Raw genomic sequence first — 27776 nt, 5'->3', positions numbered from 1 at the left:
TCTTCTTAAAAAATAGATTACACAGAAAGAACCTAGGGGAGAGAGGGGCACGGGGAGGGGCAGGGGCTGCTCCAGCCACTGGCGGGGAGCCTCGGGGTGAGGCCCGGGAGGGGCCACTGAGATGAGCTTCAGGGGCTGGGCTGCTGGTGGACCCTGGTCTCGTCCGCCCTGCCCAACCCCCCTCTGCTGCTCCTCCCAGCAGCTCGGGGCCCAAGGACCCGTGGCTCCCTCTCCCTCATGGGACCCTCCCTTCACCCTGAGGCTGGTACCTGCTTCTCACTAAAGTGGCTTCAAAAAAGAAACAAAAAGACCCAAAGCAAGGGAGGGCTGCTGCAGGCCAGTGGGGACGTCGGCCCCCAGGAGCAGACCTCTCTCCGCTTTGGGGGTTTGGATAATTCTCAACACCTGCTGCTACCTAGACACCCCGGCGGGTGAAGAGCCCCGGCCTCCCGGTTTGGCTCCTGGGAACATGTGTGACCGGCCACGGTCTGAGGCTGTCTGTCCTCCCGCCCAGTCTCAGAGGAGCCGCCGACGGCAGGGGCGGCGGGCGCGGGCCCTCCAGCTCATGCGAGGAGAAGCGCGAGGGGGCAGCCCCGGCGACACAGAGGGAAGGCAGGGGGATGTGACGTGTGTGCAGCCGGGCCAGCTCTGGGCCGGGGGCGGAGACAGGGCAGGGGCCATGGCCCATGGGGCAGAGAAGGCAAGTCAGGGCCTGGTGCTGGGGAAGGGGTATGGGTGTCCAGCGCCCCGCTGAGGGCACGGCCACCCCCCGCAGAGGGATCGGGTGCAGGCTGGGTTCTCCGGAGGTGGGGACGGGGATTGGGGGGGAGGCGCTGGGTGGGCTGGGCTCAGTCGGGGACCTCAGGGTGGGCAGGCAGTCCGCTTTCGCCTCGCCGGTAAGTCTCCCAGAAGCCCCTGTCCAGCTGCTCCAGCTGTGGGCCCAGTGGCAGGTGGCCGGCCAAGTGCATGCGGAGAGTCTCCAGCCACTGCTCCAGCTTCACAAAGGAGGGCCTGGGGAGACAGGTGGTGGGGACGGTGGGTTCTGGCTCTGCTGGGACCATCCCACCCTAAGCCCCTATCCCACTCACCTCTTTTCGGGGTCCAGGTCGCAGCAGCGCACGGTGATGGGGAAGAAGCTCGGGGGGCAGTTTGGGGGGCAGTAGCGGTCCAGGAAACCTCGTACGTTGAGGCCAAAATCCATGGTGCGCGGCAGGTAGTCTGGGTCGGCGTTCACCCGCCCGATGATCTGTCCGGTACGAGGCCAGCAGTTACCTGGGGGCCCTGGGGCTGGGCACCCCCGGCTGGGTTTGAGGGCAGGTCATACTGAGCCTAGCACCAGCCTGACCATCACAGCCCTGGGGATGCAGGTTGCTCTGGGCAGCCCTGTTCCCAGAGCCTCCCTGGCCTGGGCCCCCGTAGACATCCGGCCTGCAGTGTGGGAGCGTGGGGACGGGGGTGGAGCCGGCTGCTGCCTGCCTCCTTGGACCTACCTCGCACAGGACGATGCCAAAGGAAAACACATCCACCTTCTCATCGTAGCTGCGGCCTGGATGAAGAGACCCCCGTCAGCAGGTGGGCAGGCCAGGGATGCCAACTGGTGAGGGTCCAGGCCAGGGACCCGCCCCCTGGGGATGCTCTGGCTAGCAGATCGGGACCAGGAGGCTGATGATAGCAGCCTCCGAGGGATCAGGCCTTAGGCTCTGAGCCCCCCTGAGCCCCTCTGATCAGAGCCAATCTGCCAGGGGTGAGGATGAGAGCCCGGAGCAAGGGATTCCATGCCCAGCTCGGTCACGGAGCAGCTATGACTCTGGGCACGTCACAGACTTTGTGGTGGCCTCAAAAGATAACCACCTCAGACCTCTGGAACCTATAAATGTTACTTTATTGGAAAAAGGGTCTTCAAAGATATGATTTAGTTAAAAGATGCTGAGACGAGACAATTCTGGATTTTCTGGGTGGGCTCAAAACGCCATCCAACTGTCCTTGTAAGAGAGACTGAAAAGGAAGACACACAGGAGGAGGCAGCCACGTGAGGACAGAGGCCGAGGGGGGACCGATGTGGCCACAAGCCTGCGAATGTCAGGACCGGAACCTCGAAGCAGCAAGGAATGGATTCTCCCAGAATCCCCAGGGGAGCCCACCTCTGGCTTCCAGAACTATGAGAGAATGAGTGTCTGCTGTTTTAAGCTGGCTAGTTTGTGGTAATCCATTACCGAGGCTTTAGGAACTTGATACAGAGCAAGTTCTCTGGGCCTCGGCTTCCTCAGCTGTAAGTTTAGGATCTGGCGTGGCCGTGAGCTGTGGTGTCCGTCGCAGACACAGCTCGGATCTGGCGTTGCTGTGGCTGTGGGGTAGGCCAGCAGCTGTAGATCCGACTCGACCCCTAGCCTGGGAATTTCCATGTGCCGTGGGTGCAACCCTAGAAAGGCAAAAAGACAAAAAAAAAACAAAAAAAAAACTGGGACGGGGGTGGGGGGTTGAGGGAGGTTGAAAAATGGCCCTGGAGATGGTCCTGACCCGGGCCCTGCTAATATGCTGCCTCCTGGGGGACTCTGCTCAATTAAGGCTCTGGAGGGGAGATTATCCTGGATTGTTCGGCTGACCCCTGTGTGATCACACAGGTCCTAATGAAGGAGGGGCAGGGGCAGGGGCGGGGGCAGGAGACAGAGGTCAGGGAGGAGACTCTGCTGCTGGCTGTTCGGGAGGAGCTGGGAGCCGGGCCGGCCGTGAGAGAAGGCGGCTCTGCTGACACGTGACTTCAGCTCAGCCAGCCTCCTCCTGGGCTCCCGAGCTCCAGACTAGATGGTAATTTGCGGTTTACGAAGCCATGAGTGTGACACTTGGTTGCAGGAGCACAGGGAAAACTAATGCCAGAACTCCCAAGAGGAGGAGGCCCGGGCAGGTGGGTCCAGGGGCATGTGCCATGGGCCGTGCCAGGCAGGGCGCCCACTCACCGTTGATCATCTCAGGCGCCATCCAGTAGGGGTTGCCCACCACCGTGTACCGCTTCTTCCGGTCTGGCTTCTTGAGGCTCCGCAGGTCCTCGGGCTGTGTCTTCTCGTCCACCATGAGCCGGGCCAGCCCGAAGTCGGCCACCACCACGTTCTTGTTCTGGGGTGACAGGGAGGCAGGGCCCACTGAGACATGCTCCCAGCACCACGGCCTGGTCCGCTCCTGGCCTGGACCCCGCACCGACACCCAGGCAGCCTGGAGAACACGCCTCTGACTCCTGGGGGCTCCGAGCACCCTCTGCTCCATCAGGGCACTGGCACTGCCTTGTGGAAAGCAGAGCGGCCGTTCTAACTAGAGACCCAGGTCCTGCGGCTTTTCTCTTAACCTTCCAACAACCTGGTGAGATATGGGATATTTTTATCCCCACGTTACAGACGAGGTGACTCAGGCGCAGAGAGGTTAAGCAAGCTGCCCAGGGCCACCCAACTGGTTGGCGCTACTGTTTTAGGTTTGAAGGAGCCCCCTCCGAGGGCCGGCCAGGAACCTGCGGCGGGGAGATGCTGACCGCTGTGTGTACCCTGCAGGACAGGAAAATCAGGGAGGGGGCCCTGGGCCTCAGCGCCCCGTCAGGTCCTCTGTAGATCCTGGGACTGGGCCTCTCAGGCTTGGAGTTCGGGGCCCTGGAAATCTGGCCACAACTCACCAGCCCAGGATCGGCCACTGCTGGGTAAACACAGAAAAGGTGAGGCTGCAGGGCCCCAGCCAAGTGGGGGTTAGGGCCAGGATCACCCTGAAGGACCCTGTGCCACCTCTGGGAGTGACATGGACAGGTCCTTAGAGAAAACTCTACAATGACGGCGGCAGACGGGGGAGGGGCCAGACATGCATCCTGGGCGCACCTCCTCAGGGTCTCAGGTGACAGAGTCCCTCTCAGGGCTCCATTTCCTCAGGTGTAACAGCAGGTGGCAGGTTGGTGGGGGGGAGATGGGGGTCTTGACCTGGGATCCTCAGACCCCCAGGAATGCCCTCAAGAGCTAGGGACAACCAAGGCCCTTCCCGGATGTCGCATCACTGGGCCTTTGCACGTGGGCCCCACTCTTCCTGCACGGAATTCACTTGGGAAATGCCTGCCTGGAGAATGCTCTCCTCCAGGGCTGGATCTCAACCTGCCTGTGGCCCCCGCAAGAAACCTCATGTCCACCCAGAACCTCGGCGTGACCTTATCTGCAAAAGGGTCTTTGCAGATTTAATTCGATAAAAATGAGGTCATACTGGATTAGGAAGGACCCTAAATCCAGCGACTGGTGCCTTTATCAGAAGAGGACACAGGGACACAGGAAGAAGACAGAGACAGGGGACAGGACTATGGTAGCCTCAAGCCAAGGAATGCCAAGGGGTGCCAGCTGCCAGCAGAAGCCAGGAGAGAGGCCCAGACAGCTTCTCCCTTAGAGCCTCTAGAAGGAACCAGTCCTGGCAGTACCCTTATCCTGAACTTCTGGCTGCCTGGACTCTGAGCACACGCTTCTGTCGTTTTAAGCTGTGCGGGGGGTGGTACCCCGACGCTGCCCGAGGAAACCAGGATGCCGCCTCTCCTGCTGGGCATGGGCGGTCACTCCCCTTTCTGCCTTCTCGGGACAGCCTGTGGTCCTTCCATCACTGTCCCTTAGACCCCCGGGCTCCCTGCCCCCCCCCCGCCCCCCACTTAGGTGTATGCCCCCAAAGCAAAGCCTCTTTCAGGAGCACCCCAGCCCTCCTGCTGGCCCACAGCCACTGGTGCAGCCTAGTGCAGGCCGTGGCCACCGTGGGCCATTCTCTGTGAAGGCCACGCTCACGGCAGACCCCCCCCCGCCCCCCGCCCCCTCCCCCATGTCTAGGAGCATGATGGGTGGGGCTCCCACTATCCCCTCTTGGCCCAGGCTGCTCACCTCTCGAACCAGGCAGTTGTGGGAGTTGAGGTCCCGGTGGATGATGTTCATGGAGTGGAGGTAGGCCTGAGGGTCGGGGGCACGGAGGTCAGGGAGCGGCTGTGCTGAGGGACCCTGGCCCCCCACAAGGCTCCCACCGTCTGCCCTCCTGCTGGATCCCCTCTGTCCTCTCTCTCAAAGCTTCCCTGTAGCTTCCATTTCTAAATTCATTCTGGACTTTTTTCTTTTTTTTTCTGGCCACGGCATGATGTGTAATCTCAGGTCCCAAACCAGGGGTTACACTTAGGCCACAGCGGTGAAAGCACAGAGTTCTAACCATTAGACCACCAGGAAACTCCCCCAAAATCCTTGCAGAATTTAGGTGTGTGATGAGATAATTATTATTATTTTTGTCTTTTTAGGGCCGTACATGTGGCATATGGAGGTTCCGGGCTAGGGGCTGAAGCAGAGCTGAAGCCACCGGCCCACAGCACAGCCACAGCCATGCCAGATCCAAGCCATGTCTGAGACCTACACCACCGTTCACGGTGCCACCAGATCCTTAACCCATTGAACGAGGCCAGGGATCGAACCTGGATCTTCACGGATGCTAGTCAGATTCGTTTCCACTGAGCCACGACGGGAACTCCAATAAAGAATTAAATTTTTTTTTTTTTTATCTTTTTACGGCCAAACCTGTGGCCTATGGAAGTTCCCGGGCTAGGAGTTGACATGGAGCTACAAGTGCCAGCCCACACCACAGCCAGAGCAACACGGGATCCAAGCCGAGTTTACAACCTACTGAGTGAAGCCAGGGATCAAACCTGCACCCTCACAGATACTAGTCAGGTTCTTAACCCACTGAGCCACAATGGGCACTCTGAGAATGGTTTTCTAAGTGGAGCTGGATCGCCCAGCCCACACCCCCCAGTCAGAGCTGACTCACCATTCCCGAAGCGATGTCCTTGGCAAAGCTGACCCTCTGACTCCACGGGTACTGGCTGTCCTGGGGGCGGGAGAACGGCCAGGATGAGCCAGCAGGGCCACAGCCGCAGGACGTCGGGTGAGAGGCAGGCAGGAGGGGGTGAGTGTCCCAAAGGGGCCAATGACTCTCTTCTAAGGGGTGTGGGTGAATAATTCAAAAGTTTTCTAACAGAACTGGTTCCAAACTGTGAGGTGGGGGGAGCTCTTCTACAGTTCCTGACCCGCCTCCTCTGAGGACAAAAGCTCTATTGATCTTCCACAAAATTCCATTCCTTCAAGTCTAAAAAAAACCTGAAGCTACTTTCACGGACCAGCAGAGAGACAGGGGCCCCGCGAAGCTGCCTGCAGAGAGTCCCTCTGAGATCAGGGCTCTGGGCTCCACTTGTCTGGGTAAAGGGCTCACTCTCCCCGCCACCCCCTTGGAGACCCCCCATGGGAGGGCGGGGACATCAGAGCCTGTTAAAGGTTCAGGTGCAGCCGGGAAGCCTGCGCTGCCACAGCCCAGCACCTCTGAATCGTATAGACCACAGTGCCCAGGCTAGGGGTTGAACTGGAGCTGCAGCTGCCGGCCACAGCCACAGGCACAGCCACAGCCACGCCAGATCTGAGCCGCATCTGCGACCTACACGACAGCTCACGGCAACTCATGGTAATGCTGGATCTTTAACCCACTGAGTGAGAGGCCAAGGATGGAACCTGCATCCTGTGGATGCCTGTCAGGTTCATAACCTGCTGAGCCACAACGGGAACTCCCCAAAAGCTTTCCTTCTAAGGGAGGACTTGCAATTTCATCTGAGCCCTTAAAGCAAGTTCTGACTTTTATGCACTTGGCCAAGAGTAAGCGACTTGGTTTTGCCAGAAGCAAAACAAAGCCCCCCCACCATCCGCTGAGGTGGCAGAAGGTGCCCCTCAGGTGTTTCGACCTGAGACAGGGCCAGGGCTAAGCTGAAATAGCCTGTGTGTCCCTTGGTGAAGCTGCCACCCTTCTCTGGGCCCCAGATTTCCCCTGGCTTTATTTTATTTTTTCCAGGGCCACACCCACAGCATATGGAAGTTCCCAGGCCAGTCGAATAGGAGTACAGCTTCCTGCCTACACCACAGCCACAGCCACGCAGGATCCGAGCCATGTCTGTGACCTACACCACAGCTCATGAACACGCTGGATCCCTAACTCACTGAGTGAGGCCAGGGATCGGACCCGCATCCTCTTGGATTCTAGTCGGGTCGGTTAACCGCTGAGCCATGAAGGGAACTCCTTTCCCCCGGCTTTATTTATTTATTTATTTTTGTCTTTTTTTGCTATTTCTTTGGGCCGCTCTCGCGGCATATGGAGGTTCCCAAGCTAGGGGTCGAATCGGAGCTGTAGCCACCGGCCTACGCCAGAGCCACAGCAACGCGGGATCCGAGCCACGTCTGCAACCTATACCACAGCTCACGGCAACACCAGATCGTTAACCCACTGAGCAAGGGCAGGGACCGAACCCGCAACCTCATGGTTCCTAGTCGGATTCGTTAACCACTGCGCCACGACGGAACTCCATTTCCCCCGGCTTTAGATGGAGTCAGTTGCCCCCTCATTCAATTGAGAAGCAGGGTTTGGAGGGCCTCTGAGACCAGAGCCAACGAAGAACCTGAGAGCCCGGGGCCCAGGGTCCCGCGGCAGCGGCGGCGGCACTCACCATGCTCTTGATGATGCCGCGGAGCGTGCCGCCCTTGATGTACTCGGTGATGAAGTTGAGCCTCTTGTCCTTGTAGAGCACCCCGATGAACTTGAGCACATTGGGGTGCTCCAGGCATCGCATGACCTTCACCTGATGGGGTGCAAAAACGCTGGGTCCGCTGGGTCCACGACTCCTTCCCCCCACCGTGTCCCGCCAGAGGCCACCATGGCCAGTCCCAAGGCCCCAGGGGGCTCCTGTCACACTCACTGGCCGCTGTGCCCTAAGCGCAGGCTGTTCCCACCTCCAGGAAGACCCTTGCCCCTCCTGCCCTTCTGGCTGATGTTCTTCTCTTCCAACATGTGTCTTTTTCTTCTTTTCTCTTTTAGGGTGGCACTCACAACATACGGAAGTTCCCAGGCTAGTGGGAATCAGAGCTGCAGCTGCCGGCCGACACCACAGCCACAGCCGTGCCAGATCCGAGCCACATCTGCCACTTGCACCATAGCTTGTGGCAATGCTGAATCCCTAACTCACTGAGTGAGGCCAGGGATCGAACCCGCATCCTCATGGATACTAGTCAGGCTCGTTACCAAGAACTCCCTCATGTGCCTTGAGTGTCACATCCGCCCACAGCCCTCTGGATGCAGGGCTGGGGCCGCGGCAGGGCCCTCACTGACCTCCTTCAGGAAGGTCCGCTGGGTCTCCTCGTCGAAGCGGATCAGCTCCTTCATCACCATCACCTCGCCCGTCTCCCGGTGCGTCACCTGCACGGGGACACAGGGGCACAGGCTCTGCTCCAGGCCCGCCGGCAGGAGGCCCAGCCCCACCCCAGGCAGATGGACAGGGTGCTTCAAGCACTTTGCAGACTTTTTCTGGAACGCTCCCAGCCCCCGAGGGGGCGGGACCAAGCCCTTGAGAGGTGAGGACACTGAGGCTCGGGGCCCATGGTCGCCTTGGTGGCAGGGAAGAGGGGTGGCTGGGCCTGGGTCCAGGGCTGCCCGACCCCAAGGCAGCTCTCTTCCCTCTGCTCTGCTGCGCTGTCTCCTGGAGGTCGAATGGTGGCACCGTCAGATTCTGACCAGGGACAGGGGCTGGGGGCCGGGCCCTGTTTGGACATGTAGGCAGCCTGGCTGGTACCTTTTATATAATCCTGAATGTTCCAGCCTGGTCACAGTCAGGTGACATCAGAGCAGGAAGGGCTGTGTCTTGTTGGGAAAGCTTGTGAAGGGGGGGGGGCAGCCCAGAGGCTCTGAGGGGGTTGGCACTGGGCTCAGGAGGGGAGCTGGGGAGGGAGCCCTCAGGGTCACCCTGGGATCGCCCCACCCCCCCACTGCAAGGAACCCCTTTCCAGCAGTCAGTCTGTCTGTCGTAGGTCCCCTCCCCCAACTGGCTCAAGGAGGCCCCTGTGGAGGGAGCTCTGGCCAGGAGTCTGGAGGCCAGATAGCCTGCCGCTGGGGCTTCCTGAAGGCCCTGGTGGGAGGGGGTAGGGGGACTGGCGGGTCACTCCGACTCCCCACCTCCTCCCTGAATCCCACTCACAGCCTGTCCCCACCTGGGTGAAGCCCGTACCTTGATGGCCTGGCCGAAGCAGCCCTTGCCTAACACCTCGCCGTGGATGAGGTCCGAAGGCCGGAAGATGCGGTGCGGCCGGCAGACCACACGGAGGGACTCGGAGCGGCCCAGGTCCTTGCGCTGGGAGGCTGGGGAGCCCAGTGAGCCGGCGCCCGGAGACCTGTCGATGCTGCAGCTCCTCCTGGGGAGACACACCCAGTATCCAGTGCTACCAGGGGCAGGTGGGCGCCTGGCTGAGGCCCCCTTATGGAGGCCAGACTTGGGCCCTGGCCTTTCCCCCTTCCGCGCCCCCCGCCCCATTGATGCCAGTCTGTGTACAGTCACAAAGGGTGACACACGGCAGCTCTCCTGGGGTGGTCACAAGGCTCTTCCCCATTTTGGTGCCAGCACCCAGTGCCCTGTCCTGCTGGGACTTCCTGTTTAAGGCCTGCCATCCTGCAGGTGCCCTGGGGAGGAATGCTTGTCCCCAGCCTGCTCTGTCTGGTGACCTTGGATCAGACACTTTGTCTCCCAGCAATTGAGTCCCAGGCCTCAGGGTGCAGAGGCAGTCAACCTGCCAAGGATGCCCACAGCTGGCACAGAGGTGGCCCTGCAGGGTCGCCTGAGCTGCAGACCAATGCAGGGGTGGAGGAAACACATGACTACAATGTCACTGTTTCTGAGCATAAAGACTGTCACCCCAGAAGGTGTCCCCCCAAAGTCTTGACCTGGAATCCTGAGCACCCCACAGTGAGTGGCAAGAGGGTGCAGGGGGAGTTCCCATCATGGCTAGTCATAACGAACCCGACTAGCATCCATGAAGATCCGGATTTGATCCCTGGCCTCGCTCAGTGGGTTAAGGATCTGGCGTTGCCATGAGCTGTGGTGTAGCCTGCAGACGCAGCTCGCACCCCAAGTTGCTGTGGCTGTGGTAAAGGCCGGGCTACAGCTCCAATTGGACCCCTAGCCTGGGAACCTCCACAGGCCATGAGTGCGGCTCTAAAAAGACAAAAAAAAAAAAAAAAAGAAGAAGGTTACAAGGCCCTTGGCCCCTCCGACCTGGACAACCGCAACAGCCATTGAGCTATCTCTGGCCCTCGGCACCTTCCCAAGCCCAAAGACCCCTGCCACTCGCTTCCACCTCAGAGGCCACCCCTCCCCAGCGTCCTGAGCTATTGCCCACCTGCTCCTTGAAGCCAGGGTCTAGTCCACTCTGGAGTGCTCTGTCACCTCCAGCTGGGGGCACTGCTTCCCGTTTCCTCCTCCTCATTCCCCTTCCTCTTCCGTTGCCCCTGGCACCCTTTCCTGGCCTTAATTTTTTGCAGGGCTGACTCCCCCATCAGACTGTGAGCTACTGGACGGTAGGGACCAGGCCCCAGCCCCTGAGGCCCAGTGTCAGTGAAAATACAGGGACACAGAACACCAAAGCACAGGGCTGACTTACAGGACAGGCTTCTGCCGGCCGGAGGTGCCCGCCTCCCCACTGGGAGTGAGAGCTGGGGAGGCCAGGGGGCTGGGCTCAGGCCCCAGCCCGTGGCCCAGTGTGTCATGGGGGTCGTGCTCAAGAGTCAGCTGGAGCAGGCGGCTGGTTTCCTGGATCAGCAGATCAATCTGGGGAGAGGAGGTGTGCGGACAGGTGAGTCCCAGGTGGCGGGGAGCAGGTGTGAAGGCACCGCCTCCCATCCTGCTCGCCAGACCCAGGATCTCATCCCAAATGCCACACCTCGTCCAAGGGTACGTTCCGGATGGGCGTGCCATTGATTTCCAGGATCCGGTCCCCGACGTGGATGGAATTCTTCACATCCGGGCTCATGCAGCCGGGGTCCACTCTGGGGGCATAAAGAAGGGGTCAGACCCCTGCCTGCCCCACAAGGAGACCAAGGCCAAGGGGATCAGATGAGGGGCACGGGGCAAACCAGTCTACCCTGTGCAACTGGTAGGTGGCAACTGTCCAGAACACCAAATTCTGATTTGGTGGCAAGAGTTCTCTATTGATTGCTATGCCTGCTGGCGGGGGGGGGGGTGAGGGGGGTGAGGTGGGAGGAAAGTGGCATGTCCCCGGTGGCGTGTCACCTCAGACTTGACATGTGGGGGCTCCTGCTCGGCAGGGCTTTCCCCCTGCCATGCTGGACCGCCCCTTCCTGCTGCCTGGTACACTGGGGGTGGACGAGCGTCGTGAGTCCTAAGAGGGTCTGGACTCAGCGGCTTCCCACCGGACTCCCAAGCTTGCCCTGCTGGACGCGGCTAAGGCTCTCACTCCAGGACTGGCCAGAAGGGGCGAGCCACCCGGCTGCAGGGGGGAGACGGGGCTGGTGGCCTCAATTAGTTGGCCACAAGCTAACTCACGGAATGGCCAACTTGCCAAGTTCACTTGCTTCTTCTAACTCTTTGGTGCTAATTATCTGATTTTCATTGTGTTTTTATAAATGCTATTCAAGGGATGTTTGCTTTGTCTCTGCCCTGGGATGCAGGAGGGTTGGGGGCGGGACAGACAGGAGATGGAGAGCTTTAAGAAAAACAGATTCTTAGCAATTTTTATTTTTTTCCTTTTCTTTCTTTCTTCCTGCTGTCCTTCCTACCTTCTTCTCTCTCTTTCTTTTTTGTGGCCGCACCTGCAGCATATGAAAGTTCCCAGGCTAGGGGCTGAATCAGAGCTGCAGCTGCCGGCCTACACCACAGCCACAGTAACGTAGGATCTGAGCCACATTTGCAACCTATACCGCAGCTTGTGGCAATGCCAGATCCCCAACCCACTGAGCAAGGCCAGGGATCGATTTTGCATCCTCATGGATACTAGCTGGGTTCTTAATCTGCTGAGCCACAGGGAACCCGAATTTTTCATTATTGAAAGCATATTCTCACATGGGGCAGCAGTACTGCCTCACACAGGAAAGGAGGTCATGAGTGCAGCAGGAAGAACAGAGTCGGACAATCGCCATTTCGTGGCCATGACAGTAATAACTGCTACGGAGGAGAATGATACAGGGAGGCCACCACCATTCAATGACAGGCTGTTGGCGGCAGATTTACAGGCTTCAATCTCACAGATGACCTACTGATTACATTATAAAGAAAAAAAAAATCCTTTAGAGCAGAGAGAGTGGACGGCACTTTAACCGAATAATCAAAGTTGACCTTCCCGACATAAAGGGCGCACTTGACTGACATCCTGTGTCTACCAGTGAGACGTGCGGAGGACACTGCGTCAGTTACCTGGTCAAGATGCATGACTGAAACCCAAGGAACAGGAACCCTCTGTCAAACCCAAAGGGAAGAAATCCTCCTTAACAATGGACTTGTCCTCTTCGAAAATGTCAAGGGCAAGAGGTTCAACCAAAAGCCGAAGGACTGGCATGGGTTAAAAAGAGATGAAAGTGGAGTTCCCGTCGTGGCTCAGTGGTTAGCGAATCTGATTAGGAACCATGAGGTTGTGGGTTCGATCCCTGGCCTTGCTCAGTGGGTTAAGGATCCGGCATTGCCGTGAGCTGTGGTGTAGGTTGGAGATGCAGCTCAGGTCCTGTGTTGCTGTGGCTCTGGCGTAGGCTGGTGGCTACAGCTCCAATTGGACCCCTAGCCTGGGAACCTCCGTATGCCGCAGGAGCAGCCCTTTAAATGGCAAAAAGCCAAAAAGCAAAAAAAAAAAAAGAAAGAACACGGGTTGTGTGCTGGATAAAAGTACACTACCAATGTTAAACTTCCTCAACGTTCTAACTGCACCACAAGATACACTGGATAATGAGGTAAGGGAGTGCCCTTGTTTTCAGGAGAAAGTCTAAGGTATGGGGGGGAGGGGGAGGGAGTGGGGTGGACTGGGAATCTGGGGTTCATAGATGCAAACTATTGCCTTTGGAATGGAGAAGCAGTGAGGTCCTGCTGTAGAGCACAGGGAACTATGTGGAACTATGTCTAGTCACTTATGATGGAGCATGAAAGAGGATAATGTGAGAAAAAAGAATGTCTATACATATGTGTAATTGGGCCCCTTTGCTGTACAGGAAAAAATGCACAGAACAGTGTAAACCAGCTATAATGGAAAAAATTTAAAAAATCATTATTAAGGGAGTTCCTGTCGTGGCTCAGTGGTTAATGAATCCGACTAGGAACCATGAGGTTGCGGGTTCGATCCCTGGCCTTGCTCAGGAGGTTAAGGATCCGGCATTGCTGTGAGCTGTGGTGTAGGTCACAGACGCGGTTGGATCCCGAGTTGCTGTGGCTCTGGTGTAGGCCGGCGGCTACAGCTCCAATTCGACCCCTAGCCTGGGAACCTCCATATGCCACGGGAGGGGCCCAAGAAATGGCAAAAAGACAAAAATAAATAAATAAATAAATAATGTGGGGGGGAGAGTGCCTACCAGTTATTTGCAAATGAGTTAGTAGATCACAGCATTATGTGCATACGTGTGTGTGAATGTATATAAGCACACACACACACATGCCACATGTGGCAAAAGTGAACACTGGTGACCCTAGGTAACAGGTGCATGGGTATTCAATATACTTATTATTTTTTTACATTTTAGCAATTTTCTGGAAATTTGAAAATTTCAGGATAAGAAGTTATAAAACAGGGGATGTGTTTTCATGAATAGAGCCTTCCTGTGGAGAGAGCCCCAGAAACGAATTCCTGAGACACCCCGTCTCCCTGCCTCGGTCTCCGGCTAAGGCAGCAGTGGGGCAGGGGTGCAGATACAGTTGGCTTCCTTAAAAGGCTGCTATAAACAAAAGAGACATAACCAAATGAAAAGAGTGGTCAGCTAAGACTCTTAAAACAAACAGCGGATCTGGTCGGCAGCCTCTGGGCAAGCTGTGCTGCTTTGAGAAGGGTGTGGTGCTCAGTAGAGACTCTTGGGAAGGCAGATGTGGGCTGGCAAAGAAGGCTCAGGCGGTGGTGGTGGGGGGGGGGCTGGGAAGAGCTGCCACTGGCTCTCTGTTCCTGAAATCCTGCCTGGCTGTCAGGGGCCAGCTGGTCTGGGAGTTTCCCCATCTCTCCCACCAGTCTGTCTGCTCGCTTGTGTACGTTAAGGCAGCTGCTGGCCTGGCTGAGGGTCAAGAAGTGGGTGGCGACGCAGAGTCAAGCCCCACCTCCTTCTCCTTCTGCCCCCAGACCAACTTTGCTTCCCCTGGTACCTTGCATGGGGCCTGGTACCAGGCAGGCGCATGAGAAATGTTCACTGAATCCAAAGGAAGCTGGCAACTGGCTCCCACGCCCGAACATGGGGAACATTTAAAACTATTCCTCAAGTTCCCTTCGTGGCACAGTGGAAACAAGTCCAACTAGTGTCCATGGGGATGCAGGTTCAATCCCTGGCCTCGCTCAGCGGGTCGGGAATTTGGCATTGCCGTGAGCTGTGGTGTAGGTCACAGACATGGCTCGGATCCTGCCGTTGCAGTGGCTGTGGTGTAGGCCAGCAGCAGTAGCTCTGATTAGACTCCTAGCCTGGGCACTTCCCTATGCCGCAGGGAGGGTGCGGCCTAAAAAGCAAAAAAATTAAAAACCAAAAAACAAACAAAAAAACACCAAAACTATTTCTCAAGGCCCAGGAGAAATCTTACCAGTCTCTGAGGTGTCTGACTTCCTCATTGTTCAAAGACCCCCAAAGCCCAGAGAGGACAAGGGAGCTGCTCGGTGTCACACAGCATGTTAACAACTGGGCCGGCCCCTTAACCTTCATTTCTCCTTGCATCTCAGGCCTTTTCTACATCTTTATGAATCTTCTTTAGGGATGATGTGCTAGTAATCTAATCCTGTCTTGTCTGCCTTAACATGTCTTTAGTTCACTTTCATTCTTTGAAAATATTTTCATCAGGTATCGAGTTCTAGGCTGAGGGTTCTTTTTTGCTAAGTGCATTGAATGTGTCCTTTCACTGTTTCTGGCTTTCACTGTTTCTATTGAGAAATCAGCGGTCAGTCTGTTCTTTTCTGAAGGAAATTTGTTTTTTTAATCCTATGGCTGCTTTTAACGTCTTTGCTTTTGCTTCCCGTGGCACATGGAGGTTCCCTGGGCCAAGGAAAGAACTCACACCATAGCTGTAACCAGAGCCACCACACACTCACAACTGCGAGATCCTTAACCTGCTGAGTCACAACAGAACTCAAACATCTCTGATTTATTAAAATATATGGAGAGGAGTTCCCACTGTGGTGCAGCGGAAACAAATCCAACCAGTATGTATTAGGATGTGGGTTCAAGTCCTGACCTTGCTCAGTGGGTTGGGGATCCAGCATTGCTGTGAGCTGTGGTGTAGGTTGCAGATGTGGCTCGGATCCTGTATTGCTGTGGCTGTGGCGTAGGCCAGCAGCTGTAGCTCTGATTCGACCCACAGCCTGGGAACTTTCATATGCCACAGGTGTGACCCTAAAAAGCAAAAATAAAATATATGGAGCATAATTATTTTATATTGTTTCTCATAATTCCCATATCTGCAGCTTTTGTAGGTCTGCTTCTGCCTTTGGTTGTTTTTGCTGGCTCGTGCTTTGCTCCCTTATACGCCTTGTGGTGGGTTTTTTTTTTTTTTTTTTCCTTGGTCTTTTCAGGGTCCAAGCCGCAACATATGGAAGTTCCCAGGCTAAGGATCGAATTGGAGCTGTAGCTGCTGGCCTACGCCACAGCCACAGCAGCACCAGATCTGAGCCACATCTGTGACCTACACCACAGGTCAGGCAACACTGGATTCTAAACCCACTGAGTGAGGCCAGGGATCGAACCCGCATCCTCATGGATGCTAGTCAGGTTCGTCACCGCTGAGCCACGACAGGAACTCCTGCTCTGTGATTTTTGACAGAATGGCTCCTCTTCTTTGGGACACTTATCTTGGGAAATTCTATGAAGCCTGGAGGTGGAGTTTTCCAGAAAGGATCTGCATCTGATTCAGGGCTGGGGACACTACCCAGGCGAAGTATTTTAAACTTTTACGATTTTGCCTGGAGGCCTTCTGACTTTGGTTGGCCAAGCCGAGTTCAGGATCCTCAGGGCGACGCCCTCTCCCTTTCCCTTCAGGTTCAAATCTGTTTATTTTCCAGTTCGGGGATCTGGGGGGTGGGCTGGTGGAAGGTGTGGTTCATTTCTGGTACTTTCTCACCCTGAGAGCACTTTGGGGGCCTCAGCTTTATGGGTGGAAGGAGCTGTTCTCGTATTAGACTCACTTTCTTGAGCAAATCAGGGCTTTGGGAGGCTCAGCCGCGAGAAGAATTGAAAACTTAGATCTGCTCTCAAGGCACGGCTGCCTTCTGAGCTCTGCTGACACCCTCGGGCCCCTCCCTCACTTATTCCTGACCTGGTTACTCCTCTTCCTCGTTGGGTCACGCAGAGATTAAAGAAAACATTTTAAATATTTTAGCTAGCATCGGTAATGGTTTTTGGAGGAATGACTGGACCAGACATCTGGTATACCAGGTTGTCAGAGCTGGGCTCCATCTGGGCTTACACGCTCACCCATTCTCAGGGCCCCCCACCCCCACCCCAGAGCCACCCACCCACCCACCCAGAGCATCCGTGCCCAGAGCCATAGCAGCTGCAGCCTTGGCAGGCCAGCCACTCACCCTTGGACGCGGACGGTGTGGGAGTGCTCTGTGCTGCAGCCCGGCGGGCCGTGAGGGGGGTCGATGGAGACCGAGAGGCCGCGTTTGCCATGAGCTGAGGCTGGGATGGATACTAGGGTGACTGTGTGGGGCAGGTGGGAGCCGGGGGAGTCGGGCAGGATCTGCTCGATGACGGGGGTCACCACGGTCTGGTAGTAGCAGTGCCCACTGCAAGAGCCACAAGCAGAGGGGACACCCAGAGTAGGAGGGAAAAGTACGTCAGGACAGTCACAGCACGACCCCCATCCCAATCCTTCAGCCCCAGGCTCATCCTCCCTCTCCCCACCCCTCATCGCTCCCCCTGGGAGGAGGAGGGTCCCGGCTGCCGGATGGGACTGGGAGCAGGAACTGGGCATGCCCAGTCCGGCCCCTGCCCCTCTCCAAGGCTCAGTCACTTTGGGTTGTCTTGTCTCTGTCGGCAGGCCAGGACGAGGCCTGGGGACAAAGCCAGTTCAGGAGGAAGTCATTAAAAGTCCATTTGGGATCCTCAAAAGCCATCTGTCCTCAAATCAAGCTTTATCAATGTTGCCATAATAAAGAACTTGTCTGGTCTTTGTCCCCGGTTCCTGGGAAAGAGGCTCTAAATCTTTGGAACAGAAATGTCTGCATTTTTCATGAGCCCACACCTGAAACCCCAGTGTCCTCACAGTAATGAGCTGACTCAGGCGGTGGGGGTGGGGGCTGGTCACAAGACCCACCATGTGATGCGAGGGCTGCCGCTCTGACCCTGCCTGACCTTGAAGAGACTGAGTTCACTCCGATGCCTGGGGGGAATTCAGTGATGCCCACAGAACGAAACCCTAATAAAAACACTAGTGACCCTGGGGAGGACGGGTCACATGTCCTGATTCCGCGGTCAGAACGAGCTTTGAGACCCTCCCTCCCGGGCCACACCCTTTGCATCTCTTGTTTGGGTGGTCCCCATCTGCAGTCGTTAGTAATGCACTGCGGTCACGGGTACAGGGCTCCCCTGAGCTCCCCGAGTCATTTACCAAAGTACCAGCCCCTTTGGGGGTTGTGGGGATCCCTGACTCTGCAGCCAGTCGTCAGAAGTGCGGGTGGCCTGGGGACCCCTGCCCTTGTGATTGGGGTCTGAAGGCAGGGTGACCTTGCTGCGCCCTGAGCTCAAGGTTAGTGCCAACTCGGAAGGCTGGTGCCAGAACTGCACAGCAGGGCCGTGTCGGTAGAAAAGCTGAGGAGGGTCTGAGGCTTTCTCCTTCTGATTCCTGTGTCTTATTTCCCAGTGGTTTCCTCTCCTGTCGCTTCTCTGAGTGACCCCCCCACCCCGGCCCCGCGGAAAATGAAAGGGCCCTGGCTCGGGAGGCGGGTGACACAGGTGGGCACCGCGGTCTCAGGCAGGGGCCAGGCACTCACCAGTAGAGCTTGGAGTGCTCCACCAGAGTGTAGGTGTCCCCGTCCCCAATGAAGGTTCCACACGTGAGGCAGATGAAGCATTCGGGGTGGTATTTCAGCTCCCCAGCCACCTGGAAGGGGAAGGGGTGTGTGTATGGGGGGCGGGAACCCAGCTCAGCAGCTGCTTCAGCCCTCACAGCTGCCCCCCCAGGCCTCCTCACAGAAGGGCAGCCCCAGGCAAACTTCGGGCGGGCTGGCTCCACCGACAGGGGGCGGAGGGATACAGACGGACAAACAGGCTGAGGAGGCGGTGGGGGATCAGAGAACCAGTGAAAGGAACATGACAGGAAAGATCCGGAGCAGGGAAACCTGTGCATGCACGTGCACCCGCCCTCCACGCGCCAGTAACGGCGCTTACCATGACCAGCCCCTTGGTGATGTGCTCCGAGCACCCGTGGCAAGACTCGCCATAGCGGGCCCAGTAGTCCTTCTTGCAGAAGAGCTGCCCATCCTTCTCGTAGTACTGGTGCGACAGGGAGGCGCTGCATTCGCAACACCTGGGGGAGGAGGAGCCTCGTGAACAGTAGAAAAAGCTATGCCCTCTGGACAGAAGCTGCTGCGCTGGGGCACAGGGCTTGGCGAGCGGCGTGGGGGGGATGGATTCAGAGCCCACCCCCACTCCCTCCATCTCGGTTCCCCTGCCAGAGGCCTCAGGGCTGCGTGCAGCCTGTACGACCACCCAGCTCTGCACCAGACTGTCTGGCCCACCTGCCAGCTCCGGGGAGGAAGGTGCTCCTCGTCAGAGCCCCTGTCCCTTGTCATGCAAGGAAGACGCCTCCGCAGGGACAGGCCACCAGTCAGGAGAAGGGAAGACAGGAACCGGGGAGCCAGGGGTTGCAGCTGGAGCAAACCGCAGGCCCCACTCTTCCCGTCTACTCTGCTTTCTCTCTCCCTCCTCCGCTCCCAGCCACTGTGGCGGCAGCTCGGGCCTCCCATGCAGATGGAGCAGAGCTTCTGGAGCCGCGAAGACCTACTAAGCTGGCACCTTCCCATTTTCTTGCTTCAGTGTACTTAATCCTCTCAGGTTACCCATCCTCAGGCAGGGCTATCCTCATTTAGAGACAAGGCAGATGAACTTCAGAGGGTCTACCCCACCCAAGGTCACATAGATGGGCCCCAGAGGCCCCAGCAAGATACTCCCAGTTCCAACCAAGATACAAGGCGGGGGTGCAGCTCAGTACAGACCAGCCTATCGGTAAAGCCGGGGATCTCCTCAACTGCGGCCAGCGCCCCGGGCACTGCCAGTCATGATAACGGGGCCTAGCACAGGTACCGGGCAGCCTGGATGGTGGCGCCCATGAAAGACAGATGGAGAGAAACGATACAAAGATTTCCAGGTGTCACCCCACAGGCCAGGAGTTACGTGCCTGGCTTCTTTCCACCCAAGCGTCTTGGGGACCAGCAGCCCAGCTAAGTCAAGGTGAGCAAATGTGAAAATGTGGCACCAGCAGTGACCAGCCCCACTGGGTACTGCAGAGCCTAACCCAGGGTCCCGGTGTGCACAGGTATGTCTGGGCCAGAGTCACACCGTGTCAAGCTGGCTAGGGGATCCATCCAGCTTGGCTGCTGTAAGGGAGGTCTGGGTGATGTGCCAAGGCCACACGGGGACAGGAAAACCCAGGCAAAGAGCTCACGGCTCAGGAGGGGAACAATCCAGGGACAGAGGAAGGCAGGAAAGAATGGGGGACTAGGTCAGAGCTCGGTGCCCCAGGCGGTGGGGAACCCTCTGCTCCATGGCAGCCTGTACATGGCAGCACTGGGTGACCACTCCTGAACTAGGGAACTGGGGATGAGGCAGAGTAAGAGGGCTGGTGGGACACTGCCCCTTTAAGAGGATCCAGCCAGTTCCCCATTGTCTGGGAGCCTGAGGGGAGGGGCTGGGGACCACAGCTAGGGGCTGGGAACCTGAAATGTCTGGATTGTGCAGCTAGGAAGGGGGGTGTCTGATGAGCTCTCTCTATGGGGGTGGGGGCGGTGGGAGGGGGGAGACAGCCTCTGGAGCCGACACTGAGTTGCGAGAGGAGGTGGCGGAAGCAGCCGCTGGACCGGAGCCATGACGTCATCCGTTGCCCCCGCAGCCCTTCCTGCCCCCGGTCCTGCGGAGACTGTAGTGGGTGGGTGACAAGGGAAGGGGCACTGAGCCAGGAGGGAGGGCGCTCAGGGATGGGGAGGTCCCCAGCGCAGCCCCGCGGATTCTAACCCAGCAGGAAGGTGCACAGCTGGAGAGGAGGCTCGTGACCTTGGGGAGATCCCCGCGCCCTGTGCAGATCAGCGGTTCACTTCGCCCTTCCACCCTCCAGACCAGACATGAACCGCGTCACAGGAGCGTCCCCGGAGGCTCCCCCTCACCCCAGGCTACAGGAATTGGTTCCCCACCTCGGTGGGCGTGTGGTGGGGGTTCCGGAGCAGCCGCCTTCCTCCAGGGCAGAGAGTGCTCTTCTGCCTGCGAGCTCCTACTCCTTCCCGCCCGCAAAGACTCCTCACTGCAGCAGCCCTGAAGCCCCAACGCTGCTTCACTCAAGTTCGGGAGCGCAGGCAGCCCCCATTACCACTTCCTTGAAGGCGGCTCAGATGCCTGGGGGGGCTGCGCCACTGGCCTCTGCCGCTGACCTGTGGGCTCCCTGAGGCCCCAGGCCAGGCATCCACAGACGTGGTTCCGTGAAGAGAACATGCTTCCTGCTCAACTGGCTTGCTCTGTTCACTCAGCCCGGGGCACGTCCCACCCTGGGCGTCCTCAGAACTGCTCTGGGGTGCCCTGGCTCAGCCCCACCTCAGACTGGGGACAGGGGGCTTCTATCTCAGGTCGGGGATCTAGCCCACGCTCTCTCAGTGGCTTGGTGGTTGGCCCCTGGGGCCTGGGCAGAGCCCGACCCTGTGTGTCCCCTCATCTTTCAGGCCCACATCGGGTCAGGAGCCAGAGGAGGCGGGTGGGTTAGGTTTGCCTGGCTCTGCGGGGTGCCCCTGCCCCTATAAAGGATGTCAAGAGAGCAGTACCAGATACGGCGTGGCCCTCCCTGAGAGCAGGCGAGGACAGAGAGGCCTGGGCAGGAGAGTTGGGGCCAGGAAGCCCCAGCGACCTCTGCAATGACAGCCCCACCCCTCCCAGGGGTGCCTTCTACCCAGAGCCACATCCCTGGACACCAAGGGCGAAAAAGAGCAGCTGGGGGACCAGCCTCACGGGAGGCTGTACCAGCAGGGCCAGGAGCCTCAGCGGCGGCCTCTTCCCCTCGACAGGCGGCCAACAGTGACCAAGGAGTTTCAGTTCTCCTGCCTCAGGGCCCAGCCTCAGGTGGGTCTGTCCCGCTGTGGCCTCCAGCCCCAGCTGGCACACCTGGGGCCCTGCCTGAGGCCGGGGACAGGTGGGGAGGGGGTTTTCCACTTACTTGGCCCCTCTGAAGAAGCGGCTTCTGCTCAGGGTCCAGGCCAGCATCCTCTGCAGCTACCTACGGCCAGGGGGCCTCGTCGGGAGTGCAGGGGTGGGCCGCCGGGCCGCTTCCCCATCCTACTCCAGGCACTCAGGATTGGAGGCTGCAGAGGGAGGGGCCAGCGTGGCCACACAGCAGGGGAGGAGGGTGCAGCAATGTGGGTGCAGAGCACTTGGTCTTAGCTCACAACAGGAAGCAGATGAAGGACCTGCTGCCTGGGCTCTGCAGGGAGGCCTGGCCAGCACCTGCCCTCAGCGCTGCACACCCGGGAAAGGCACCCTCTGTGCCCCTCGGCCTCTGCTTTGACAGAGCCTCTGCGGACTACCCGGGGAGAGGGAGCAGCTGCTTCTTCCAGTGCGGACCCCAAGGGAAAGAAGTCGATTTCCATAGACAGTCCGTCCCTCTTGCCTGCAAATCCCCCAAGGAGGGGGGCCTCCAGCCATGTCTCTGGCAGGCTCAGACGCCAATGCCAGCTGCACACTCACCCCTCCCCGGCCAGGACCAGCCCCGCCAGCCTCCAGGGAGATGTTACCAGAGCTACGGCAGCCCCAGGGCTCCTGTGCTGCAGGGTTCTGGGAAGGCGCCTCCCAGAGGCAGCAGCTGCGCCACACAGAAACCCGGACCTCCCAGGGCCTGGCCACAACCTTCCAGGAGGCTGGACCAGAGATAGGAGCAGGTCCTGTAGGGACCATGACACCTCAGGCCAATGCCAGAGGCATTCTGTGGGCTCAGAGCAAGTCTCCTGCTGCAAGGCCTTGGAGCCTCGGGGCTGGGGCCAACCCCACTTCACAGCACTGAGATGCTCGTGGGGGTGGGATGGGCAGACAAAGCCCTGAGTCCTCTCTGTGCTGCTTTCCTACTGTCATGGGAGCGAGGACACTGTTGGCCTCACCCAGATTTTGGGACTGTTGGGCAAACCCACCAGGCCAGAAACGCTGTGTAAACCATGGAACAATGTGGAAGCCACGGCTCTTATTGCCTGTGGGCCCTCCCTCACTGAGGGAGCCTTCCCGGTGCCCCCACGCACAGGGACAAAGGGAACACACCTTCCCCCTACTGCCCCCACCCGGGGCCTCACCCCTCTGCCGGCTGACAGGGCAGGGACCCCTCCACAGCTAGGTCTGGGCATCCTGCCCCTCTGCTTTCCTGAGGTGGCTTCTGTGGCTGCACTCCTGGGCCACCCCCATCTCCCCTCTGCTCCATGCACAGGGGCCCCCAAAGTTCTTCCACTCCATCTCACATCCCATCCGGCTCTCAGTGCCAGACCTGAGTGGGCTGTTTCTCTGGCCTTCCCACCTAGCTGGTCTCAGATCACCTCGGCCCTCTCTGGGCAGGGCAGCGCACCCTGGGTGCTTCGCCCACAGCACTGCCAGCTCAAGGGGAACAGGGCACAAGTCACACCAACCTGGCCCCCAGCTCCACCACGGCCAACAGACCCACAGCCCTCCTCTGCATCCAGGGTGACAAAGCAGATGGCTTCAGATTCTGCCCAGCTGCTCACCGGCCCCCAGCTCCACCCGCAGCCCTGACCTCTTCAATGCTGCAGTGACTTGGAGTGAGACAGACATCGGTTTGAATCCCAGCTCTGGCTGGTGCACCTTTCAGCAAGTTACTCGATTTCTCTGAGCCTCCGTTTCCTACATGGCAACTGGGCAACAATGGCTCCTCCCACGGTGATGGCGAAGGTTTAATGAAATGGCATTCTAAGAGTCACCAATGAATAGCGCCTGATATGACTAATCCTTGCCAAACATTGTCCCTTCTAGATCTGAAACTCTCTCCATTCTTAGTCACTGTCCTCAGTGAGGTCTCATGGGCAGAGACGCCCAACTATTATGACAGTCTGTGACGTGTTACCATCCTCTGCCCACCAGGATGGCGTTTTTCAATAGCACTTCTGCCCACATCCCTCCCCTGCTTTCTGATACCCTCTGCTGGCTCCCTCCCAACCTCAGAAGCTCCTTATCTTGGCATTCAGGGCCCTGCACAAACCCATCCCATCTCTGCCTCTTTATCATGTCCCTCAACTCACTCTGCTCCAATCAGATGAGCTGTTCCCAGTCCCTCATTGAGCTGCACAGTCCCACTCCCCTGTCTCTGTGCATGCGCTTTACTCTGCCTGTTCAGAGCCCCCTTTGTCCCCAAAGGCCTCCTTCTGAACACCAGGTTGGAAACCCCGGGACACGGAGCCGCCTCTCTTCTGGGCTCCCAGCCACTGTGGGTGCTGTGTGTTTATTTCACTCACCGGCTGTGTGTTTTTGGTCAAGAGAATTAACCTCTCTGTGTCAATTAATGGGGACAATACACATCTAACGTTACAAAGTCCTTAAAATACTGCCTGGCCCTTCCTAAACTGTAGAAAAATGTTTAAACATTATTTTTTTGGGGGAGGGGGGTCTTTGTCTTTTTGGGGCCGCACCCACAGCATATGGAGGTTCCCAGGTCCAATCAGAGCTGTAGCCGCTGGCCTACACCACAGCCATGGCAACGCCAGATGCGAACTGTGTCTGCAGCCTACACCACAGTTCATGGCAATGCCAGATCCTTAACCCACTGAGCGAGGCCAGGGATCGAACCTGCAACCTCATGGTTCCTAGTTGGATTTGTTTCCACTGTGCCACGACGGGAACTCCTAAACATTATTTTTTAAAAAGAAAAAAAATTCCATAAGAGTCTCCAACGGCCTAAATTAAACTCCTTCACCTGGTGGTTGATGCCCTGACCCCAGCTGGGCCTCCCAGGTTTGCGTTTCCTCCTTCCCCCCGCCCCCTCTTGGCCGCCTCTCAACATACGGAACTCCGGGGCCAGGGATCAGATCAGAGCCACAGTCTCGACCTAAGGGGAAGCTTAGGCTGGATCCTTAGCCCACTGTGCCAGGCTAGGGATCGAACCAGCATCCCAGGGCTCCTAAGACACTGCCAATCCCAATGCACCACAGCAGGAGCGCCTACCTTCCCCCCCCCCCTTTTTTTTTAAATTTGTCTTTTTAGGGCCCCACCCCCAGCATATGGAGGGTCCCAGGCTAGGGGTCAGATGGGAGCTATAGCCACTGGCCCATGCCACAACCACAGCAATCCTGGATCCAAGCCACATCTGCGACCCATATCACAGCTCACGGCAACAGTGGATCCTTAACCCACTGAGTGAGGCCAGGGATCGAACCTGCGTACTCATGGATACCAATTGGGTTCATTACCACTGAGTCACGACTGGAACTCTCTTCCCTCTTTTTTGCTGCCTTCCTGCCTAAATTTGGCTGTTCACCAACTGGGCCGGGCCCTGTCACCAGCCTGCCCTTTGAACCTGCTGGGTCCTCGGTCTGGAATCATTTCCCACCATGCCTCTCCATGTGGGAAATCGCACGTCCTCTGGACCCCGGCTCTGGCCCTACAGAGTATCTAAGGCTGTCCCTGCCCCTGCTTCTCAGGACAGTCCTACTGGGCTGCTGGGCCACAGCTCTGAGCCTACTCTTTTCACTGGGAGTCAGTGTCCAGAGGGAAGGGACTGATCTTACTGGTTATGCATCTTCACAACCAGCCTGTGGTCAGTGAAGGAGGCTGGGCTTCCCCCAGGGCCTGGCTGGTCTCCCTCCTCTCCATGGAGCACCAGTACCCAGAAAGCAGGGTGCACTGCCCTCCACCTCCCCCCCCCTCCCCGCCCAGCCAAGGTGCCAGCAGGCCGTGGTATTAGGAGCATAAATGCAAGCCGCTCCTTATCTCTCCTTGGGGGTCTAGAATGACAAAAGGGAAAGGCCTCAAGGGATCTTCCAGTCCAAATGCCTCATTTTACCAGACATGGAAACAGAGGCCAAGGACTCGCTGGAAGTCACAACCAGACATGGCACCAGGAGGGATGGCCATGTCTCTGGCAGGCCTTGCTGAGAGCATCCCAGCCCCCGCCAGCCCACCCTACCTGAAGCAGTCTGCGTGCCAGTCAGCATTCAGGGCCTGGAGGTACTGGCCATCATAGATCCTCTGGCCGCAGCTCGCACACACGGGCAACTCGCTTCCTGCAGGGGAGGAGAAGGGCGTTGGGAACGATTCTCAGGCAGGGCAGTTTGCTGCAAGCCTGCCTGACCCCACATGCACATCCACAGATCCTGGTGCACACACGCAGCGCCAGGCTGAGCTGTGCAGGACTGAGCACGTAGGTCTGAGAGTCTTGCTGAGACCACGGCTATGTCACCAAGCCCCTCTGGGCCTCAGTTTCTCTATCTGTAAACCGAGGAGGAGGAGCAGATGTCTGCCCTCCAGCAACGGCATTCTTCAATGCAGGGTCCGGCAAGAGAAAATGGGGAGAGAGAAAGCAGCATGATTTAGAAATAAGGCAGTGGCACTCCTGTCACAGCTCCCTTTCCTCCCCTGCCTGCCCAGGAAGTGGACCCTTCAAAGGGCAGGGACCGGACAGAGCTATGGAAGGCCTGGCCTATGCCCTGGCCTAACAAGGGCCAGGGCCACAGGGCTGAGCAATCCCAGACACCTGCTCCGGGGAGGCCTGGCACCTGGTCAAGCTGGCCACTAGGCATGCTTAGTCATTCTTAGGGCCTGGCACCCTTGGGGCTGGGTGGGCCCTAGAGATCCCCCAGCTTGCCCCTTCCCGTTATACAGATGGGGAGACTGAACCCTGGAAAGGGTAAGGCTGGCTGGGTCACTAGCCAGGCTCCAAGACCCTCCAAGAGGACCTAGAGACCTAGGGGCTACCATAAGGTGGGCCCCTGCTCCAAGTGGGCCTTCACAGACCTGGGGGAAGGCTGGCAGGAGTCCTAGGAGAGGGCAGGGCTGGAGGGACCAGCACAGTAGGACCTTTGTTGGAACAGGAAGGCCTACGAGGTGGCTCAGCAACAGAAAGCTGGGAAAGAAGACCCCATGGAGGGAATCTGGGGTGGGGGGGGGCTTCATACCCTAACTGTCCTGCAAGGCCAAGTCGTGGGGCCCAGTAGAGGCAAGGGACGCTAGAGGACGCTATTATGAGTCATCCTCCCAGCCAAGACTGGCAGGCACTAGGTTTGGTGCAGAGAGAGGGGTTGGGGGGCCCCAGCACACAGCCAAAGGTTCCATGCAGGCGCACCTCTGCTCTGCCCACCCGGCTCCTAACAACGAGGACCGGGGCCCAACTGTCCAAACGGGTAAACTGAGGCCTGGCCGGTAGCGCCTGGCTCAAGGTCACGAGTCGGCCAGGCGCGGGGCTGCGCCTCGGACCCAGGACTGCGGCTTCCCCAGCATCTCTTCTTTCCCAAACGGGCTAGAGAATGGGTAAGGGCTGGGCAGGCGGTGCTAGGGATTCCTCCGGGGTGGTCGTGGGTCGGGGGATGGGAGAAGGTAGGGATGAAAGGGAGGAGGAAGCCCTCCGCCCGAGGGAGGGCAGCCCACCCGGGCGAGGAGGGGGAAACGGGATGGGAGCGTATCAGGGAGGGGCCTACGGGCTTCGGAAGGACGAGCTCATCCCGGAGGACACAGGGGCGCGGCCCGGCGGCAGACCCGGCCTCCACGGCGGCCCGGCCCGGCCCCCTCCCGTGCCCCCCGCTTCCCCGTCTCCCCCCGCGCGGGCGCCCCCGCCCGCCAGGCCCCGGGGTCGGCGTCCCGCCGGCCCAGCGCCCCGCGCACCTTCCTCTCCCATACGTTCTTCCTCCAGGTGCAACAAAGTAGCGTCAACCTCATGCACTCGGCGGGGGGCGGGGCCCGGCGGGGCTGGGGCTGGGGCTGGGGGCGGCCCGGACCCGGTGCGCTCGCCCGCAGCCGCCGCCGCCGCCGCCGCCGCCGCCGGCCCCGGGAGGCGGGGGCGGAGAGCGCGGGCCGGGCCGGAGTGGGCTCGGGCTCGCGGCGCCGCCGCCGCCTCTCGGACACCGGCACCGGCTCCGCGCCGCGGCGGGCCTGGGCACCAAGCGGAGGGGCGGGCCGGGGCGGGGCCTCGGAGCTGCGGCACGGGGGCGGGGCGGGGCGCGGGCGAGCGGCGGATCTGCCCTGCGCGGCCCCGCCCCGCGCCTTCAGCGGCGCCCCGCCCCGCCCCGCCCCGCCCCGCCCGGCCCCGCTCTGCTCGGCTCCTGCTTTCATTCATCTTTCCTGAGCGGCGATTCTCTGCTCGGCGCCCCTGAGCCAAGCGGAAAGATGCGGCTTAGGTGGGATACGTGCTCTGATTCAGCGACAACCTAGGGGATGTAGAAACTCCAATTAGGGGCCTCAGTTTCCCCGCGGGGAGCGCCTCTGACCCCAAGCCTGCTGGATAGAACCTAGAACCGAGACCTGACCCGGAGGAGAAGTTCTGGACCCTGAGGACCGTAGTGGTTGCCTCAGAGAGGGGCGCCTGCCAG

General features: G+C 58.7%; 1 protein-coding gene across 2 annotated transcripts; it reads right to left on the bottom strand.

Annotated features, from left to right (window-relative positions):
- Positions 1-27212, bottom strand: LIMK1 (LIM domain kinase 1). Of its 2 annotated transcripts, XM_047779881.1 has the most exons (16): positions 27073-27212; positions 25382-25478; positions 18403-18541; positions 18006-18115; positions 16593-16799; positions 10776-10881; positions 10497-10663; positions 9071-9254; positions 8179-8265; positions 7520-7651; positions 5803-5862; positions 4878-4943; positions 2955-3111; positions 1491-1546; positions 1089-1246; positions 1-1011 (listed from the first exon to the last, which is right to left on the bottom strand). In XM_047779881.1, exons 1-16 carry the CDS (start codon positions 27083-27085, stop codon positions 849-851), a joined length of 1902 nt encoding a protein of 633 aa, XP_047635837.1. In that variant the 5' UTR covers positions 27086-27212; the 3' UTR covers positions 1-848. The 2 variants fall into 2 exon arrangements, with proteins under 2 accessions (XP_047635837.1, XP_047635838.1); XM_047779882.1 differs by lacking the exons at positions 25382-25478; positions 27073-27212 and adding an exon at positions 21428-21588.
- Positions 27213-27776: the final 564 nt, after the last annotated feature.

The sequence above is a fragment of the Phacochoerus africanus genome, chromosome 5 (assembly GCF_016906955.1).
Source record: "Phacochoerus africanus isolate WHEZ1 chromosome 5, ROS_Pafr_v1, whole genome shotgun sequence".
NCBI lineage: Eukaryota > Metazoa > Chordata > Mammalia > Artiodactyla > Suidae > Phacochoerus > Phacochoerus africanus.
The sequence above is the reverse complement of the archived record's forward strand: the minus strand, read 5'-3'. Positions and strand labels throughout refer to the sequence as shown.

What these genes read in the sequence shown, in the direction of transcription:
- LIMK1 (XM_047779881.1), bottom strand. An exon ending in AGGACATCGCTTCGGGAATG is followed by an intron (nt 4,944 to 5,802) that starts GTGAGTCAGCTC and finishes CCCGACCCTCAG; the next exon opens with GCCTACCTCCACTCCATGAA. An exon ending in GGCGCCTGAGATGATCAACG is followed by an intron (nt 1,547 to 2,954) that starts GTGAGTGGGCGC and finishes CTCTTCATCCAG; the next exon opens with GCCGCAGCTACGATGAGAAG.